Here is a 19,347-nt window from a genome sequence, read left to right on the forward strand (position 1 = left end):
CTAAATGACACAATGGACCAACTGTACTTAATAGATATCTACAGGACACTAAATAAGAAAAACACCAAATATACATTCTTTTCAAGCCAGCAAGGAACATTCTCACGGATAGACACATACTTGGTCACAAAACAAGCCTCAACAAGTTTAAGAGGACAGAAATATTTTCAAGCATCTTTTCTCACCACAACGGTAAGAAACTAGAAATCAACCATAGAAAGGAAAACAGGAAAAGAACAAACACATGGAGACTAAACAACATGTTACTAAAAAGCAAGTGGGTTGATGATGAAATCAAAGAGGAGATCAGAAATATCTTGAGACAAATGAAAATAGAAACACAATCTTACAAAATCTATGGGATGCAGCAAAAGCAGTTCTAAGAGGGAAGCGCATAGCAATACAGGCCTTCCACAAAAACAAGAAAAATCTCAAACAAGATAACCTACCACCTAAAAGAATGAGAAAAAGAAGGACAAACAAAACCCAAAGTCAGCAGAAGGAAGAAATAATAAAGATCAGAGAGGAAATAAAAGACATCAAAAAAGCAATAGAAAAGATCAATAAAACCAAGAGCTGTTTTTGTTTTTAAGATAAACCAAATTGATAAACCTCTAGCGAGGCTCACCAACAAGAAGAGAGAGAGGACCCAAATAAACAAAATAAGAAATAAAAGAGAAACAACTGAAACCACAGAAAAACAAAAAATCATGAAAGAATACAAACAGTTATATGCCAACAAATTGGACAACCTAGAACAAGTGAACAAGTTTCTAGAAACATACAGCCTGTCAAACCTGAGTCAAGAAGAAACAATTTGAACAGACCATTCACTGGAAGTGAAATACAACCTATAATTTAAAAAACTCCCTGCAAACAAAAGTCCAGTACCAGAGAGCTTCACTAGGGAATTCTACCAAACATACAAAAAGACAAAAACAAAAACTTAAATCTATCCTTCTCAAACTATTCCAAAAAAATGAAGAGGAGGGAACACTCCGAAATTCATACTATGAAACCACCATTACCCTGATACCAAAACCAGACAAAGACACTTACAACCCCAAATCTTTGATGAATATAGATGCAAAAATTCTCAACAAAGTATTAGCAAACTGAATCCAACAATACATACTAAGGATACCACACTCAAGTTGGATTCACTCCAGGGTTGCAAGGATGGTTCAAAATATGTAAATCAATCAATGTGATACACCACATTAACAAAAGAATAGATAAAAATCACATGATCATCTCAATAAATGCAGAAAAAGCATTTGACAAAATTCAACAACGATTCATGATAAAAATTCTCACCAAAGTGGGTACAGAGGGGACATAACTCAACATGATAAAAGCCGACCATGTCAAATCCACAGCCAACATAATACGCAACAGTGAAAAACTGAAGGCTTTCCCAATAAATTCAGGAACTAGACAGGGATGTCCACCCTTGCTGCTTCTATTTAACATAATATTGTAAGTCCTAGCTACAAGAAAAAGAAATAAAAGGCATCCAAATTGGAAGGGAAAAGGTAAAACTATCACTATTTGCAGATGACATTATATTCTATATAGAGAACTCTAAAGTTTCCACATAAAAACTATTAGAACTAATAAATGAATTCAGCAAGGCAGCAGGATGTAAGATTAATAAACGGAAATGTACTGTGTTTCTATACACTAACAATGAAATAATCAGACAGAGAAAGTAAAAAAAGCAATCGTGTTTATTAAAATTGCATCCCCCCCCCAAAAAAAACCCAAAAAAACACAAAACACAAAACCTAGGAATAAACTTAACCAAGGAAGTAAAAAGATCTATTTGCTAAAACCATAAAACACTGATTAAGGGAACTGAAGATGATTCAAAGAAATGGAAAGATATCCCATGCTCTTGGATTGGAAGAATTAATATTGTTAACATGAACATACTACCCAAAGCAACCTACAGATTTAATGCAATCCCTATCAAAATACCCATGACATTTTTCACAGAACTAGAATAAATAATCCTAAAACTTATATGGAACCACAAAAGACCCAGAACTGCCAAAGCAATCCTGAGGAAAAAGAACAAAGCTGGAGGCGTAACCTTTCCAGACTTTATACTATACTACTATACTACAAAGCTATAGTAAACAAAACAGTGTGGTGTTGGCATAGAAACAGACATATAAATCAAAGGAACAGAATAAAGAGCCCAGAAATAAACCCACACACGTATGGTCAACTAATCTATGACATAGGAGGCAAGAATATACAATGGAGAAAAGACAGTTTCTTCAACAAGTGTTGCTGGGAAAATTGGACAGCTACATGTAAAACAATGAGATTAGAACATTCCCTCACACCACATACAAGAATAAATTCAAAATGGCTTAAAGACCTAAATGTAAGATCTGAAACCATAAAACTCCTAGAAGAGGGCTTCCCTGGTGGTGCAGTGGTTGAGAATCTGCCTGCCAATGCAGGGGACACAGGTTCGAGCCCTGGTCTGGGAAGATCCCACATGCCGCGGAGCAACTAGGCCCGTGAGCCACAACTACTGAGCCTGCGCGTCTGGAGCTTGTGCTCCGCAACAAGAGAGGCCGCGACAGTGAGAGGCCCGCGCACCGCGATGAAGAGCGGCCCCCACTCGCCGCAACTAGAGAAAGCCCACGCACAGAAACGAAGACCCAACACAGACATAAATAAATAAATAAATAAATAAAAATTTAAAAAAAACCCACAACTCCTAGAAGAGAACATAGGCGGAACACTCTGACATAAATTGTAGCAATATTTTCTTGAATCAGTCTTCTAAGGCAAAATAAATAAAAGCAAAAATAAACAAATGGGACCTAATTAAACTTAAAAGGCTTTACACAACAAAGGAAACCATTAACAAAATGAAAAGACAACCTACTGAATGGGAGAAAATGTTTGCAAATGATGAGACTGACAAGGGTTAATATCCAAAATATACAAACAGCTCACACAGCTCAATAACAAAAAAAACCAAACAACCTGGGCTTCCCTGGTGGCGCAGTGGTTGAGAGTCCGCCTGCCGATGCAGGGGACACAGTTTCGTGCCCCGGTCCAGGAAGATCCCACATGCCGCGGAACGGCTGGGCCCGTGAGCCATGGTCACTGAGCCTGCGCGTCCAGAGCCTGTGCTCCGCAACGGGAGAGGCCACAACAGTGAGAGGCCCGTGTACCGCAAAACAAAAAAAAACAAACAACCCAATCAAACAATGGGCAGAAGACATACGGATGGCTAACAGGCACATGAAAAGATACTCTACATTGCTAATTATTAGAGAAATGCAAATCAAAACCACAATCAGCTATCACCTCACACCTGTCAGAATGGCTATCATCAAAAAGCCTACAAATAACAAATGTTGGAGAGGATGTGGAGAAAAGGGAATCCCCGAACACTGGTGGTAAGAATTTAAATTGGTGCAGCCATTATGGAAAACAGTATGAAAGTTCCTTAAAAAACTAAAAATAGAACTATCATATGACCCAGCAATTCCACTCCTGGGTATATCTGGAAAAAAAACCTCTAATCCAAAAAGATAACATGCACCCCAGTGAACATAGCAGCACTATTTACAATACTCAAGACATGGAAGGAACCCCAGTACCCATCAACAGATGACTGGATTAAAAAGATGTGGTATATACATACAATGGAATATTACTCAACCACAAAAAACAATAAAATGCTTTGCAGCAACATGGATGAACCTAGAGAATATTATGCTTCGTGAAATAAGTCAGACAGAGAAAGACAAATATGGTAATGATATTACTTATACGTAGAACCAAAAAAAAAAAAAATACAAATGACAGTATATGCAAAGCAGAAACAGAGTCACAGATATAGAAAACAAACTTGTGGTTACCAAGGGGGAGTGAGAAGAGGAAAGGGACAAATTAGGGTATGGAATTAACAGATACAAACTACTATACATAAAATAGATAAGCAACAAGGATTTGCTGTATAGCACAGGGAATTATACCCATTATCTTGTAATAAGCTATAATGGAATATAATCTGCAAAAAACACTAAATCACTATGCTGTAATCTGAAACTAACACAATATTGTAAATCAACTATACTTCAATCAATCAATCAACAGAAAATCCATGAATGCAATGCACTACGTTAGTAGAATGAAGGGGAGAAAAATCACAAAATCATCTCATTTGACACAGAAAAAGCATCTGACAGAATCCAAAGCACTTTCATGATTAAAACACATTCAGAAAACTAGAAATACGGAACTTCTTCAACATGATAAAGAATGTATATGAAAATCCACAACTACCAAGATACTCAGTCATGAAAGAGTGAAAAGCTTTCCCTCCCAATATCAAGAACCAGACAAGATGCCTGCTTTTGTCACTGCTATTGTACACTGTGCTGGAAGTTCTAGCCAGAGCAACTGGACAAGAACAAGAAACAAAAGGCATCCAAATTGGAAAAGAAGAAGTAAAACTAACTCTATTCACAGAGGTCAAGATCTTATATATAGAAAATCCCACAGAATGCACAAGAAACTGTTAAATGAACTCAGCAAAGCTGCAAGGTATAAGATCAACACAATCAGCCGTTTTTTTAATACACCATCACTGAACAATCTGAGAAGGAAATTAAGAAAACAATACCATTTACAACAGCATCGAAAAGAATAACATACCTAGAAAAAACCAAGGATATGAAAGACAGGTACACTGAAAACTACAAAATACAACTAAAAGAAATTTAAAAAGCAAATAAAAGGAAAAAGCCATGTTTACAGACTTAATATTGACTAGATAGCAATGCTGCCCTAATCAATGTACAGAATCAATGCAAACCCTATCAATACTCCAATGGCCTTTTTTTTTTTTTTCGCGGTACGCGGGCCTCTCACTGTTGTGGCCTCTCCCATTGCAGAGCACAGGCTCCGGACGCGCAGGCTCAGCGGCCCAGCCGCTCCACGGCATGTGGGATCTTCCTGGACTGGGGCATGAACCCATGTCCCCTGCATTGGCAGGCGGACTCTCAACCACTTGTGCCACCAGGGAAGCCCCTCCAATGGCCTTTTTTGCAGAAATGGAAAAGCAGACCATCAATTTCACATGAAACTGCACAGGGCCCCACATAGCCAAAATGGCATTATGAGGTTGTACTCATACTTCTGATTTCAAAACTTACTACAGATTCACAGTAATCAAAACAGTGTGGCACTGGCATAAGGACAGACATGTAGACCAATGGAATAGAACAGACAGCCCAGAAATTAACCCAAGTGTCTATGGCCAATTGATTTCTGATAAGTGTGCCAAGACCATTCATCCCCATTGAAAAACTTCCAATAAATAGTGAAAATAATACAACAAATACAATGAATAGTTGAAAGACTAGTCTCTTCAAGAAACGGTGCTGGGACCACTGGATATCCATGTGCAAAAATAATGAAGTTGAACACCTACCTTACATCATATAAAAACATTAACTCAAAATGGATGAAAGACCTAAATGTAAGAGCTAAAACTGTAAAACTCTTAGAAGGAAACACAGGAGGAAATCTTCATGATCTGGGATTTGGCAATGAATTCTTGATATGACACCAAAAGTACAAGAAACAAAAGAGGACTTCCCTGGTGGCACAGTGGTTAAGAATCTGCCTGCCAGTGCAGGGGACACGGGTTCGAGCCCAGGTCTGGGAAGATCCCACATGCCGCGGAGCAACTAAGTATGTGTGCCACAACTACTGAAGCCCGCACACCTACAGCCCGTGCTCCGCAACAAGAGAAGCCACCGCATTAAGAAACCCGCGCACCGCAACGAAGAGTAGCCCCCACTCGCCGCAACTAGAGAAAGCTCACGCACAGCAACCAAGACCCAATGCAGCCAAAAATAAAATAATTTTTAAAAAAAAGAAAAATAGAAAATTGGACTTTGTCAGAATTAAAACTTTTGTGCATCAAAGGACTTCATGAAGAAAGTAAAAAGACAACCTATAGAATGGGAGAAAATATTTGCAAAGCATATATCTGATAGGCGTCTGGTAACCGAAATATATAAAGAACTCTTACAACTCAATAACAAAGACAAAGAACCCAATTTTAAATGGGCAAAGGACCTGAACAGACATTTCTCCGAAGAAGATAAACAAATGGCCGATACGCATATGAAAAGACATTAACCCATCATTAATCATCGGGAAAATGCAGACCAAAGCCACAGTGAGTACCACTTCACACCTGTAAGGATGACTATAATCCAAAAAATGGAAAATAACAAGTGTTCGTGATGATCTGGAGAAACTGGAATCCTTGTACTTTGCTGGTGAGAAGGTAAGATGGTGCAGCTGCTATGTAAAACAGTTTGGCACACCATTACCATATGACCCAGCAACTCTACTTCTAGGTATATACCCGAAAGAACTGAAAACAAGTACCCAAATAAATATATGTACACACAATGTTTATAGCAGTACTCTTCACAACAGCCAAAAGATGGAAAACAACCTAAACGCCCATCAATTGATGAATGGATAAGTGAAATGTGGTCTGTCCATACAATGGAATATTATTCACCATAAAAAGGAATGAAGTTGATACATGTTACAAACGTGAATGCACCTTGAAAGCATGCTAAGTCAAAGAAGCCAGACACAAAAGGTCATATGTAGTCGTCCCTCGGTTATCTTTGGGGATTGGTTCCAGGACCCCGCCGGACACCAAAATCCGCAGATGCTTAAGTCCCTTATACAAAATGGCAGAGTACAGCTGGCGCTCCCTCTATCCTTGGGTTCTGCATCTGCGGATTCAACCAACTGCAGATATAAATCTGGTTGGCAGTCGGCTGAATCCGTCAATGTGGAACCTGCAGATAAGGAATGCTGACTGTACTGTGATTTCTTTTATATGGAATATCCAAAATATGTAAATCCATAGAGAGAGAATGCAAATGGGTGGCTGCCAGATACTTGGGGAGGTGGGAAAAGGAGCAAGAATGGGAGTGACTGTGTAATAGGTACAGGGTCTCCTCCTGGGATAGTAAGAGTGTTTTGGAAATAGATAGAGGTGGTGGATGCACAACACTGAAAATGCACCGAGTATCACTGAATTGTTTACTTCTTTAAAAAAAACTATTTCTTTGCTTAATAAAACTACACAAACAAAACAGTACATGCACAGATATACGTGGGAACAAAGTCTGGGAGGATGACACTGAAATACGAGTGTTTTTCTCTGGGTGGTGATATCACCACACAATTACTGTCCAGATACCCACACTTTTTCAAGCCAAATTGGAAGAGACGTAAGATGCCAGTCATTTGGTCTCTAAAGATACAAAAAGTCTCTTTCCCTAAACGGAATCTGAAGTTCAGACACAAGTATATGCACCAACAGAAATCTTCCAGGGATAAAACCACATTTCTACCTATTTTTGTTTTATTGAGACAGAGCCTTACCTAAGGGTATTTCAAGCATGCGACAAAGCCTGTCTACACACAAACTCTTCGCCAAGACTCCTTTTGGACAGAACCCTACTCACTGCACAGCCACCTGCCAGCATCTTCACCCAGCTTGGAAGGTAAGGAAACACTTTCTTAAGGATTTCAGCAGCCAATTTGAAAAAACATTTCCTTGGGACTTTTAAACACGATTTTTGACTACTGTAAACAATTCGAGGGCAGCTGACCAAAAATTAAGTGCTTTAATACACCAGGACACCAAGTAAGAGACAGGAGAGAGGGCAGCTTTCAACTCACACGTGGGCCCAATCCTGTCTCCAATGCTCACCAACCGAATGACCCTAAGAAAGTGATTTAGCCTCTCTGAGCTTCAGTACCTGTTTTTATTTTATGAGAACTGAGCAAGGAAATATATGTAAAACAGCTGGAATGGTATGTGGCACATGACTGCCATATTCCCCAGCTAACAGACCTAATGAAAACAGTGCTGCCAGGAGTCACTCACGTGGACCAACTCTTCACTGTCTCTCGCAGAGTAAATAGCAAACCTTCTCTCCAGCGTCGTCTGCAGGCCATCCTGCTCATTGGTTGAAAGGTCTGCATTAACTGTAAATGTTCCAATGAACCTGGAGAGAAATCAGGCATTCCTTTGCGTCAGATGTCAGGGCAAAGAGGAACTCTGTTCTTCTACAGCCAAAACACAGAGCAGGGTGTCTTGGGAGCCCCGCCTGCCAGTGCCCCTCTTCCCAGCCTGTCTGGCCAACTCCTGAAGACCCAACTCACACCCTCCCCCTGGGGAGCCTTCCCAGCCCCTCAAGGAGGGTCTGTGGAACTGACCTGCACCCAGCCTCTGAGACACAAATCCTACACTACGCTCTGCAGCACAGGCCTGAAGGCCCTACCATTTCGCCAGGTTTGACAGGTAGCTGACGTCCACGTCTTGAGGTGGCACTTTGGTAAAGCGAGTTGGGACGATGGAGAGGCCGATGGCACGCAGATCTGGCTGGTTGCAGATGCTATTTCGATAGAAGCCATTTGCAAGCAGACACAGAAGGTGAACCTGGGGAGAGGGAAAAGGGAAGGCTGAAAACCAGTGGGATTTTTGCTGCCAAATTCAAAGACGTTTTGCGGACAGGAAATATTTGTTGTCATTTCTACATACAAGAAAGTAAAAATACTAACGCTGCCATCTCCCAAGACTCTGTCTTTCATCCCCTCTTCTCTCTAGGTACTCCTTCCCTCAAAGAAACAATCACATCTCAAAGCTGCAAAATACAAACTTCCTTTTTCTCAAGAGGTCTTATCTTTTAGAGGTACTGATACAGCCTGAAGGATTTGTGGATGAAATGTTACAAAGTCTGGTGTTTGCTCCAAAAAGGAGGAAACGGAATGGGGGAGAGCCGCTGTCGCAGCTGGGATGGGATAGGCCGTGTGCACCTCAACCCCACCCCGGTGTGTGTAATGCCTCCGCCGCAGACCCACACGTGTCCCCACGCCTGCGCGCCACCCCAGCCTACCCCAGCCTTCCCCAGCCTCCGGAAACAACCACGAGGCTGTCTGCTCCTCCTCCCACTCAGCTTTGCATCATTTCCCCTCAAGGCAGTCCCCCTTCTTCCTGCCTACAGCCGGCCTGCTGCAGCCCATGCTCCGCCCTTCTCCCCTCACTTAAGCTTCACATCTTGGAGTCATAGTCATCCTCGCCTTTCTTTCACCTCCAACACCAAGGGGTAAAAGAAACCCAGCCACCCGGCTCGGCGCCCAGGCCTGTGAGGGCGCCAGGCCAGCTCTCCCCTCGTCTCTCCACCCTGACTCTGTGCTCTTTGCACCCCTCGGCTTCTGCAGCTGCTGCAGGCAGTGCCCCTTCCACCCTCCGCATCACTACACTCTCCCTAGCTGCCTGCTGCCGGTCAGAGGAAAACCAAAGTCTGCCCTTGCCTCACTCTCCATGGGCCTCCAGCGCATGCTGCCTCCTAGACGCAGGCCCCCGGCTGTCCCACCAGCCCGGCCACCACTCGGCCTTTCTGCGTCTCCCTGTGCCATCCTTCCTCCTGACCCGCCCCATCCTCTCTCCTAAATGAGGCCTTCCTCGGCTACTGAGGCCCACACTGATCTCTTTCCTTGTGCTATGTCTCGAGTCTCCCTGTTTTGATGTCTTTCCTGTTCCCTGTGTGAGATCAGAAACTCCTGAATGGTAGGAAACAAGCTTCATGCAAGTCTCTCTCCCCACAATGCCAAGCACCTTGCTAAGGCCCCGGTGTATGTTCAGGAAGTACCAGCTGAAGCCAGAAGCCACAGCAACTTTAGCTGAGATCAGAACCAACGTTATTAAACAGCTGAGAGAAGGGATGGGAGGACAGTGCCTGGTATTAGCCCCTGCTGCCCGCCCGGCACTGAGCTACGTGCTTTACATGTGCTATCTGCTTACTCCTCACGCCCATCCCCCCAGGCAGACACTGTTATCACCCCCACTTCAGGACCGAGTCAGAAACTCACCAGGTCACACAGTGAGTGGAAGCCCAGAGGCAGGGCTGACGGAAAGCCCAGTTCCCCTGCGTACCACCCTCCTCCTTCCCTGCCGTACCTTGTGTGTGTCCTCACGGACTTCCTTATTGAAACGTTTCATCATCCTCCGAAGATATGTCTCAAACTCCGTTTTTATCTTTTCACTGCAATGCACATTGAAAACTCGGAGGATGAAGGGTCAACGCCTTTCAGCTGCAATGACTGAGGCTGTGCTACTCAGCAGACCTGCAGGCTGGCTGTTCCCACTCCTCCTTACCCGCGAGCCCTGGCCCAGGACGTTCCCTCCCCTTGCTCGACCTGCGCCCACCCGCCATCCAAGCATGCTTCAGAGCCCGCCCTCCAGGACGTCCCCTCTGACTATTCCGCCCCCAAGACTGACCGGCTCCTCAGCACACACTGCCTTACGTCAAGTTAGCGCACGCTTGTTTGTGCGATGCTGTTCTGCTGTAAAATCTCTCTCATGTCTGTGTCCCAAGCATCCTGAGGAAAACCTGAGGCTTCCTGACTGCTATTGTCTCCCTCCTTCAGGCCTAATAACGTGCCCATCACACGGGGGCCTCAGGAACCAATTAACTACCAGGAGACGCACTCCATATGGCCGGGCTGCCAGGGGCTGCCGAGGGCCTGGGGACCCTGGAGAGGAGTGGGGGCCCCTAGCTGCAGCAGGCACTGCCGCAGGCCCTGCAGTGACATGGGGAGACGAACAGCAATGCCGGGTCAGCCTGAGGGACGCAGATCGTGGCGCATCCACTCACAGCAGAAATGTTACTTAACCTCTCTGAGTCTCCGGCTCCTCATTCGCACACTGTCCTAAAGACGGAGTAAGATGACGGGCAACCTGCAGAGCCCCTGGCACACCTCCTGCCCTAGCCAGGACACAAAGGTGTCTCCTTCAGTCCTAAAGGTGAGCCCAGGGCTCTCTCCCCTAACGCTCCTGACAGCTCTGACACTCAGCCCGGGTCTCCTATGTGTTTTTCATTGAGGAGCAGCTGCCAGTGATGATACGTGACAGAAACTAGAAGCAAGTGCTTAATCGTACCTTCTTTCTCTTGCCTTCACCTGCTCCGGTGTTTCAATTTCTATCTCCACGGGCTTCACGGGCAGAGCGGATGTAGAGAAGGCTGCGCTTTCCCCCACGTCACCCGGCACGGGCTCACTAACTTCTATAAACAGTAATTTTTAAAATCAATGATAATAATTATCGTTATAATAGATACTGTACCAAACAAAATCGAGGTTCTGCTGGGACGGAGCAAGTGAGGAATGGGTGTGAGGTAGGAAACCGTAGAGACCATGTTCTGAGTTCCTAGGAAATGCCAGGCCCTGTGCTCTTACAATCTAACTGTCTCATTACCTGCACAAGAACCCAGAGAAACAGCCCTCAGAAGAAGAACCTTAGGCACAGAGATAGTGAGGTGAATTAGATACAGACCCCTGGTATCATGGAGCTAATGCTCATCTGTGTGTGATTTAGAAGAGACTTAGGGAGCAATTTCCTATTCTCTGTATCACTATGGTAACGCTCACAAAAATTTGCTTTGTAGAGAGGCATGACTTCCCCATTCAACTGTAAACTTGTACTGAATACACAGCAAGGCATGCATCTTCATCTTTCTCCGCTACACTGCTTATAAACACCAGCTGAAATAAATTAAATTTGCTGAACTGTGAACTTCATTAGCAAAGTTCCTTTCAAAGCAGCTCTGGGCCTAGAAGCAATGACACCCCACTGGCAATGACAATACCCAGTGCCAAGACCTTGGTTTCTATGTACCTGTTCCTACTAAAATGAACCAGGGCTTCTTAGAGAAAAAAAGGCCAATTCCAGGTGTGCAGCAAGGGAGTATAGAGAGATCCTGGAACATCTTATTGTGCCAAAGAACAAAAACATTCTCAGAAACTAATGAAGTCATGTCAAAAGGACTCTGTAGGGTAGCTAGCTCAAAGGGGCTCCTGCTCGCCAAATGTGGGACGATCCAAAGATCAGAAAATGTAATGATGATAACTGATAACATGGAATTTTTAAGTCCATAGTGATACCCAAAATAAATAAATACAATTCTTAAAAGGCAGAGCTCTTCTTTACAGATCAAAGTCAGCTAATAAATATACATGAGATGACAGAATCAAAATATTTGCAGTGCTCAATATAATAATCTTTGATTCAGGCAAGATCATTGACGCTTGCTAAAACCATTAAGTAGAAAGTGACTGGGGAACAGGATATTCACGCAGAATCAGAGTCCCACTAGAGATGGTAAATTACAAAAGGAAAATGTACCTTTACATTGGCACAATCAGGCAGTACCACAGACATGATCAAACTTAGCATCGGCAGCGGTACAACCTGACATTAGATGCCTCTGAATGGATGCACTGTGAAGTACAAAGCTCTGAAGTGTTCCTGCCAAAAAATGTTTAATCTAAATATAACTAAGTCTTTGGTCTCCTTACAGTTTGTAAGGAGTCCAGGGGGCATTCAAACAAGGTTCCCACCGTCACAAACCACAATATGAGACATTCTACAAAACAGGAGGCCAGGACTCCACCAACACAAAACAAAACGAAACAAAAACCCAGTGCTATGAAAAGCAAAAAAAAAAAAAAAAAAAAGAGAGAGGAAAAACAGTTATAAAGGATAGTTTTATAACAATTAGGGACTGAATTTAGGTATGATAATGGTATTTCACCATGCAGGAGAATGTCTTACTCTTAGGAAATGCATGCTGAAGCATTTACAAGTGAAGAGTCAGGATGTCTGTGACTTACTTTCACGTGGTTCCACAATGCAGATTTACAGAAGGAAAGATGCTGGTACATTCAAACGGCACAATGGTAAAGTTAATGAGTCTAGGTGAACAGTGTATGGACTACATGTTCAATTTTTTTGTAGGTTTGAACACTTTCAAAATAAAAATCTGGGAAAGAAAAGTCACGCTAGGGATGGTGACATTAGGGGCTATGTATTGTGAGTATGTGAGGCACCAGGCCCAGCACATTTTCCCACAACAACCTGGAGCCTAGACTGTGCCCAGCTCACGGTAAGCGTTCGGTGTTTACCAACTGTCACCAGTGGAAAAACTCAGCTCGGACAGCTGGAGTTACTCACTCACCCAGCTGCACAAGTGGCAAAGCTGGCCTCTGAGCCAGGTATGAGCACCCGCAAAGCCCGGGCTCTATGAGATGATGCGGCTTCTCTATCTCACGATCCCCTCCATGGAGCACCACCAGAGGAAGAGAATATACAACGTTCTTTGCTAACCTGGTCATGACTTTTTCCTTACATCAAAAGCAAGTCCCCTACTGCAACTTTGTTTTTATTAGTTTCAAAAGAAAAGGACAGGATTGCAGTGACATGACTCCAAACAGAATCAAACAGAAAAACAGCATCAAACAGTTCTGAGAACAGAGGAAGACACTTTACCTTCTACCTCTTCCCAGTCCTCCTCACTCTCTTCCTCGTCGCCCCCTTCACCCCCACCTTTGTCCGCAGCAGCCTCTTTCTCTGGACGGTGCACCTTCTTGAGGGCACTCGGGAAGTCCCTGTGTAGAGATCACAGGAGGGAAGATGAAGAAAAGCTCAGACATCCTAGGGCTATGTTTAAACTAAACTCAACTGTAAGGACTCCTTCTATTTACTGAGAAACTGTTGCAATTAGTTGATGATTTGTGAGCTCTGAGCCTCACTTCCTCCATTAGCCCGGGTCTCAAGTTCCCATCAAGATGTGCTCTGATCACAGGTCGCACACTAGATGTGCTGTCAAAACAGGAGGAACATGATGAACCTACAATCTAGAGCTGTGTGAAGGGAAACAGCTGTGTCTGTAAATGATACAGGGCAAGTTAGAAAAAAACCACAAAAATAATGTGAGTCCCAGAAGTAAAAGCTGCGATGTCTGTGTGCACACACGTGCAGCCAGACGCCAGAAAGAAGAGGAGAGAAGTCACATTTGCGGATCCTACCATGAGCCAACTCAGAAGATTGTTTCCCCATCTCTGGGAAATAAGACGAAAGGAGACCGAGGTTGGTAGAATTTTAACTTCTAAGTAAGTGGGGATGTAACTGAACACAGGTGTGTCATAAGGAACACGGACAACTGGAAGGGTAAGGAGAGAACTACGTAGATACGGAGCTGGCTAAATACTGGCTCAAGAGTCAACGGTTGCTAATATGCAATAAAATTGTGCAAATTCACACATAAAATATGTTCAGGGAATTGAGTTACTTACAGCTTTTGTAAGACTGGACACATGGTATCCAGTGAGAATATGACCCAAGATTTTAGCACAGACGTTTAAAATAACAAGCCTCAGGCTTCAGCTCTAAAAAGACAAACACTCCCTTTTTACCCTGCCACTTCCTCTCAACACCACAGCAACAAAAATGTCCCCTTAGAGTAAAAGTGGCAGAAATGGCAACTCTTAACTGAGAGGGAAAGGGGGACCAGAGCTTTCCCTGGCAACATCCTGGTCTATCTGTTTGTGAATTTCTATGCAGAAAGAATTCAGCAAGTGCGGAGCGGCAACTGGGAAGCAGTAAGCTCAGAGGCATTCGCAGGAGAAGTCTAAGAGATGAACGATGGTGGAAAATCCACACGCTTCCTTGCGCTCCTTCCCACAGCTGCCCTGTCCTGGCCTACTTTCTGAGCCAGGACTGGAGGTTGCTGGAAAAGCTGACACTAAGAGTGAGGGTTTATTTCTGAAACAAAGAAGAAACGACTGCCTCTCTGTTTGTCCTCTTCCTCCCCCCTCCCCAATTTCCCCAGGAGGCAGATGATCAAGTGTTGATTGTTCACCACATATTAATATGTTCATTCACTGTCAAAGGCCCTGCCCTAGACACCATGGGGCATAAACAAATGAACCAGTGTGGGTCCAGCCGTCTGAGCTCACAGTGGTATATGGCACGGAAACAAGTAAGTGTAACACAAGGCGGATCAGTTACACTCTTACGAGATGCAGCAAGAAGTCCGAGGAGGAAAAGGGGGAGGAATCAATTAAGACTGTGGAGGGGATGACTTCTGCTCTGCATCTTGAAGGTGGAAGAAACCGTTCCAGGCAGAAGGAAGAGCGTGAGCACGTGTCAAGTGAAGGAGGGAAGTCCAGCTGGGCAGGGGCGGAGTGCACCTGAGGAGAGCAGGACAGGACATGGCCACACGTCAGGGAAATGCCTCGTGTATGAAACGTCTTCGTGTGGTATAAAGAGTACTGGACCAGGAGTCAGAAGACTGAGGTCTCATCCTGGTTTTGGCCACCATCTAGCTGTGTAACCACGAACAAATCACTTTCTGAAAGCTGTCATCCTCATCTGAAAAGTTTGGGAGGTAAACTATATAATTGCCAAGACTCTTCCCAGCTCTTACTAGTGGTCTGAGCTCTACCTAGAAGAGTTTAAAGATCCCACCTTTTCCACAGATCCCAGTGACAAGCAAAAGGAGTAGGTTTTCTTAGTCACACTTCCCTGATGGGAACAATCAAGACCTGCTCAAGAGGTTTTCAGCCATCTCACCTGGAATCTTCCCCATCACTGAGGGCTTCATCCTTAATAACCGGAGGGTTTTCGGATTTAACAGTCACTTTGGCCGCTTTCTTTCTTGCTGGACCATCTGCTGGGCCCCCAGAATCACCGAAGCCTCTCTTCCTCTTTCCTCGTGAAACTTTTGAGAGAACACTCTTCTTTGGAGGTTTCTCATCTTCGAAGACATCTAGATGACCACACAGAACATGAGATAAGGGACAAAAGGAAAGGTGGAGACACTGTAGCTTCATGGGCAGGGTCATGAGAAGTCCTCTCTGGTAACCTCCCTCTAAACCTCCGTCACCATCCCATGTTGGGTCAGCAACCAGCTTTCAGCCTCTTCCCACCTCCCGCCGGTCTACACTCTACACTCCTCCTTTATCAGCACTGTATTCTACTCCTCCTAAGACTACAGACACACCACCACATGACTCATACAACCTAAACTGCAAACCTTAAATTTCAGCTAATATCCAGCAAGGAAAATTCACAATCCATTAATTAACACCTTGCTTATTTACTACCTGCCAAGACTAATTATTTATTTTAGGGATAATCCACTCCTATTAAGTGAAATGATTCAAGTTCATAAACATGTCCGAGTGTCCAGTTTTAGCACAACTGATTTCTCCTAATCTAAGTTCCTGTCATCTTTCAAACCCAAACACTACTCAAAACACATACATTATGAAATCTTTCCAGTCTCACCTCAGTGCCACTCTCAGTAAACTTAGGGTTGGAATGAGTTAGCAGTAACTCAAAAATAACTTTATTTTCTCAAAATAATTATTGTTTCCTTTTTTTGTTAAAGGGAAATATAAAAAATGCATAAACTGTTGGTTTTAGTTCAACTAGGGTATCTAAAAGCATGGTCTGCTTATTAACATATATTACTGTTATATATATTTATAATATGTATTAATATGACAGGGAAATATTTTCTATTTTATTATAAATATATTCATGCAAATTATCTTAAATCATCTTCTTTTGCTGCTGCAGAACTCTGCTTCAATTAACTATGGAAAATAAAAATACCCTAGCCTTCACTGAGGTTCCAAAAGGAGCTGCAATACTAACCTAAAATATCAAATTAATTCATTCCTTTCATCTATGGTTTGTCCTGCCGACTCTCTGGATAGGTATTTATATTCCCCAAGAATACAATTTTGCATGGGGAAAAAAGACTCTCCCTTTTGATCTAAACAAAATCATAACTTAATTTTAATAAATTTCACCTTATAACAGCATTTGTTTTAATGCTGGTTAAAATCACTGATTCAGTTCTGTTTCTTTAAAATGTTTTCTAAAAGGAGAAATTTATGCATTCCCAGGTTTTAAACATTTTAATGGAAACAAAATATTTCAAAATTAGTTATTTATAATCTGGAAACAGATTTCTTATTTCAAGGCCAGAATTTGCTTAAAAGTTTATTTATGACTTGACAGTTTTGTAGGGCACCCTTAAAAACAGGATTTCTAGATCTTACAGTGGTTTTTAGCCCTTTGTTAATAAGCAAAGATGTTAAATACTCCACTTTACTAATCTAAAGATGCAGGTGGGGGGTTGCTCCAGAAGCACTATTTCTTCCTCACCAAAATCACTTGGTTGGTTAAAAGGCACAGCTGTGTATTTTTGTGTTTTGAAGAGAGAGGTTGAGGAGTTAAAAGTGAGAACAAGGGAAATAAACTGTGAATCAAAAAACTGTTCATAGTATCATTATTCATAATATCCAAAATTTTTAAAATCTGAATGTCTATCCATTAGATAAGCATCAATTATGGTACAGTCACACAATGATATGTAATTCAGCCATCTTTTAAGACAAAGGAAAATGATATATGATAAAATGATAAAAATGCAAAATTATTTTAATAGTATACTTTCTACTTCACACAAAAAAATACACAGACTAGAAGGAAATACACTATTATTTAGTGGTGGCTGTTTCTGGATGGCAGACATACGGATGACATTTTTTTCTTTATTCTTTACTGTTTTTTTTTTTGTTTTTGGTGCCACAGTATCAAGAGGCTATTATCCAGATATTCCATGCAAATGGAAACAAAAAGATAGCTGGGGTAGCAAGACTTGTATCAGACAAGACAGACTATAAAACAAAGTCTATACTAAAAGACAAAGGACGTTATACAATGATAAAGAGGTCAATACAAGAAGATATCATTCATAAATATATATGAACCTAACATAGGAGCACCTCAATATATACAGCAAATATTAACAGAAATAAAGGGAGAAATTGACAGCAGTACAATAGTGGGGGACCTTAACACCCCCACTTACATCAATGGACAGATGGTTCAGACAGAAAATCAATAAGGAAACAGTGACCCTGTGACTTCCCTGGTGGCACAGTGGTTAAGAATCTGCCTGCCAATGCAGGGGACACAGGTTTGAGCCCTGTTCTGGGAAGATCCCACATGCCACGGAGCAACTAAGCCTGTGTACTACAACTACTGAGCCTGTGCTCTAGAGCCCGTGTGCCACAACTACTGAAGCCCGCACGCCTAGAGCCCGTGCTCCGCAACAAGAGAAGCCACTGCGAAGAGAAGCCCACACACTGCAATGAAGAGTAGCCCCCCACTCGTCACAACTAGAGAAAGCCCGTGCACAGCAACGAAGACTCAACACAGCCATAAATAAATAAATAAATGGGGAAAAAAAGGAAACACTGACCTTAAATGACGCATTAGACCAGATGGACTTAATAGATATCTGCAGGACATTCTGTCCCAAAACAGTACAATACACATTCTTTTCAAGTGCACGTGGAACATTCTCCAGGATAGATCACATGCTAGCCCCAAAACAAGTCCCAACAAATTCAAGAAGACTGAAAATGTATCAAGCATCTTTTCCAATGACAACAGTATGAAACTAGAAATCAGTGACGGGAAGAAAAAAGAAAAAAATACAAACACATGGAGACTAAACAAGATGCTACTAAAGAACAAAAAAACCAATGGATGAATCATGAAATCAAAGAGGAAATCAGAAAATACCTTAAGACAGTGAAAATAAAAACACAATTTTACAAAATCCACAGGATGCAGCAAAAGCTTCCTTCTAAGAGGCAAGCTTACAGCAATACAGGCCCACCTCAAGAAACAGGAAAAAATCTCAAACCACCTAACCTACCATCTAAAGGAATTAGAAATATTACTCAGCCATAGAAAGAATGCAATTTTGCCATTTGCAACAACATGGAGGGTATTATGCTCGGTGAAATAAGAGAGAGAAAGACAAATACTGTGTTTTCGCTTATATGTGGAATCTAAAAAATAAAACAAATGAACAAATATAACAAAACAGAAACAGACTCAGATACAGAGAACAAATTAGTGGCTACCAGTGGGGAAAGGGGTGGGGGGAGAGGCAAGATAGGGGAAGAGGATTAAGAGGTACAAAGGACTAGGTATAAAAGCAGTAAGTTACAAGGATGCAATGTATAGCACAGGGAATATAGCCAATGTTTTATAATAACTTTATATGGAGTAGAGTCCAATATCAGATCACTATTGTACATCTGAACTAATATTGTAAGTCAACTATAATTAAAAAAAAAAAAAGAGGCCATTTTCCAGGACTCTCCAAGATCTAGAGCTGTCTACTACAGTCAGCCCTCCATATCCCCCTGGTTCTGAATCCACAGATTCAACCAACCTCGGACTGAACTTTGGTTGAATCTGCAGATGTGGAACCCGAGGATACGGAGGGCTGACTGTACTACACTGTTAGGTAAAGGATTTGAGCATCCGCACATCTTAGTATACATGGAGGTTCTGAAACCAATTCTCTGCAGATACCGAGGGACAACTGT

The 19,347-nt window shown here is 42.5% G+C and overlaps 1 protein-coding gene across 1 annotated transcript in view; it reads right to left on the reverse strand.

Annotated features, from left to right (window-relative positions):
* Nucleotides 1-19,347, reverse strand: part of XPC (XPC complex subunit, DNA damage recognition and repair factor) — a 35,432-nt gene that overhangs the window by 12,631 nt on the left and 3,454 nt on the right. Inside the window, exons 2-7 of the mRNA XM_070046582.1 lie at nt 15,497-15,692; nt 13,412-13,530; nt 11,027-11,150; nt 10,046-10,130; nt 8,367-8,524; nt 7,970-8,090 (exon numbers count right to left, since the gene is read on the reverse strand). Of these exons, the coding sequence (XP_069902683.1) occupies nt 7,970-8,090; nt 8,367-8,524; nt 10,046-10,130; nt 11,027-11,150; nt 13,412-13,530; nt 15,497-15,692 (803 nt within the window). The remainder of the gene's footprint in view (nt 1-7,969; nt 8,091-8,366; nt 8,525-10,045; nt 10,131-11,026; nt 11,151-13,411; nt 13,531-15,496; nt 15,693-19,347) is intronic.

Source organism: Globicephala melas, chromosome 11 (genome assembly GCF_963455315.2).
Source record: "Globicephala melas chromosome 11, mGloMel1.2, whole genome shotgun sequence".
NCBI classification, from domain to species: domain Eukaryota; kingdom Metazoa; phylum Chordata; class Mammalia; order Artiodactyla; family Delphinidae; genus Globicephala; species Globicephala melas.